The sequence below is a fragment of the Pinus tabuliformis genome, chromosome Q (genome assembly GCF_031772625.1).
Source record: "Pinus tabuliformis cultivar Carrire ecotype Pingquan chromosome Q, CPIR1, whole genome shotgun sequence".
Taxonomy (NCBI): Eukaryota; Viridiplantae; Streptophyta; class Pinopsida; order Pinales; family Pinaceae; genus Pinus; species Pinus tabuliformis.
The window spans coordinates 499,555,000-499,557,570 of NC_142296.1; the positions used below are offsets into that span (position 1 = coordinate 499,555,000).

The 2,571-nt window shown below is 37.1% G+C and overlaps 1 protein-coding gene across 1 annotated transcript; it reads right to left on the bottom strand.

The window, feature by feature from the left end:
• Positions 1 to 655: 655 nt before the first annotated feature.
• On the bottom strand, positions 656 to 2,086 carry LOC149220343 (uncharacterized). Its single transcript, XM_089382793.1, has 3 exons — positions 2,026 to 2,086; positions 926 to 1,893; positions 656 to 844 (listed from the first exon to the last, which is right to left on the bottom strand). Exons 2-3 carry the CDS (start codon positions 1,457 to 1,459, stop codon positions 692 to 694), a joined length of 687 nt encoding a protein of 228 aa, XP_089238919.1. The 5' UTR covers positions 1,460 to 1,893; positions 2,026 to 2,086; the 3' UTR covers positions 656 to 691.
• Between the last annotated feature and the right edge of the window lie 485 nt (positions 2,087 to 2,571).

The window sequence follows — 2,571 nt, forward strand, 5'->3', positions numbered from 1 at the left end:
TAATATCTTTTCGTTTACGATCCTCTTCGTTTGAAATATTGGTCATGCTAGTTGGATCTACTTCTCTAGCTACACCATGTGTCTTATGATACAATTATTTATTACTATGGTAGTTTTGGTGCCATGATCATCAGCGATTATCATGTACATTGTTGGATTGAAGTACTGCCATGTACATATGCTTGGCAGTCTGCATATTACACCTGTATTACAATATAATTAAACTGAATTTATTAATGCTTGTAAAAGGCTGAAATAAGTTAGATAAGCGTCGGCATTACAATATAGGATCTCATTTACAATCATACGCATGTGGTATAGCTGCATCAAGGAAACAACTAGCACAGTAAGTCTTCATAGCATTTCATAAACTTATCAATGCATTTAAATGGAGCAGTACTAAATCTATCATATACCGACCATTCAACTAGCTTTTAATGTCAATAAACGCATCTCATATCAACTAAACAAAAATTACTAATGACAGCATTGCATTTTTATTTTTATTTTGAGCTGGTGAAATTTAAATACCACCACCAAACACAATTTTTTAATGATTTTATAAATAATGAATTTGAAATATCATTGATGAAAATCAAAATTGATTAATGGATTTGGAGTTGACAAACATTACTATTTGTAAAAAAATTTCGGCTCAAGCATGTCCTCAATACTTTCATCCCCTAATTTCTCAGAAAATCTTCTTCATTTTTTTGCCTGTCTTTGGTTTTGAGCCTTTCGGTAACTCAGTTGCCCCACCAGAAAGACTTCTGTTGGAAAGGGTACTGGTCACATTTTGTGTCACTGTCGAAGATGGTTCCTTGGAAAGGACACAAGTAGAGCCCTGCATCACATAGCCATCAATATTTATCCCAGAAGAATCTGGTGACAGTCTCAGATCATCTGAAGAAGACACATTTACTACCTCAAATGCCTTCTGTGGTTGCACTGATCGGGTCGAGATACCGGTTTGCGCTTCCAGGCCTTTCCTCCTTCTCTTCCTTCTCTGTTTCTGCTGACAAGATGAACAATACCACTTACTTTCTGGTATTTCAGCCAGAGGAGGTTTTAGACAATATATATGATAACCTTCATCACAACCATCACAAAGGATAACACTGTCGTCGTTCTCATCTTTGAGACAAGCTCTACAAAGGCACGAGGGACAATACCATCCAGGTGGAGGACAAGCTTCCAATGGTGGTTTCAAACAGCTCAAGTGGTAAAACTTAGAAAAACAATCGATGTTACTGCATTCCACAAGAAGATCGTTGTCTTTGTTACCTACAGAACAGATTTTGCATAATTTGCAATCAGCCAATTCATCATTAGACAGTTCCAACTCTTGCTCCCCACCATGCATTGCCGTCACGTCTACCTCTTCCCTTTGAGAATTTGGTCCCTCCAGTTTCCTACCAATTCCAGATTCTGCTTGTTTGTAAAGTTCACCATTTTGCATCTTGCTTAGCCGCTCACAAACAACACAGTGATAGACAATGTTTTCTGTGCCTTGCACATTTTTCTCTCTTCGATGGGATGAGTCAACCTCTGGCGATTCCTTTCCAGTTGCAAAACAAGGAGCACAGTACCAGCTTCCACTTGGAATTTCTTCAATTGGAGGTGAAAGGCAATATGTATGATATGCTCCATCACAGGCATCACATATTAGAAGACAATCAGCGCACTCATCAATACCACAGGTTCTGCAAAGACTATCATCTGTACCTGATGAAGGAAGGTCACACTGCTTATTTTGTAGACATGGGCTTACAATATTATCCCCTCTTCCAATGGAATTTGAGTTTCTTCACATGGAGACCTAATTGTATCTTTGGTTGTATCATTCAAGTTGACAGTATCTCTGTCTTCAACTCTCCCACTGTCATCACCCATCTGCAAGAGATTCACATTGTTAACATTAAGGAGCAGACAACTAAACACTAAATCACATAAGCTTATTTCTTTTTAATGTTTAGATTAAGAGTTACAATCATGCTTCAAAGCCATGCAAATCACAATGCATACCAGATTTCTTAAAAACACAGACTGATTGCAATTTTCAACTCCAGGGATCTGAACAGCTGCACCTTCTTGTCTTCTGCTAACTTATCTGCTCAGGCTGTTCATCTTGATACAGTAATTTTGTGTCCATGGTTGTCCTTTCTGCTCAGGCTGTTCATCTTGATACAGTAATTTTGTGTCCATGGTTGTCCTTTCTCCAGTAGGCTCAGAACTTTCAGCAGCTTCTTGCTCAAGCAAAGTTACCACCTGAAGAAAAACATATTTAAACCATTTGTCTTATGCATACTGTGCCTCTTACATGCACAGTTCATATATAAACTTTCATTCAAAAATGGATCTACAGTAAAAAAACAAGACACCAAATGAGGGAAAATTTTAGGGGTTAACTTTTGCAAATGAGCTAATTTTCCATTTTTTTTTCCAAAACAAATTTGCCAATTTTCCTCTTTCTCTGAAATTATTTGCCCAAATTCTATAGGATAAAGATATTTTACTTTTAAAATCACCCTAATTTTCTAGAAACTAACATAAAATCCTGAGACATTTGAA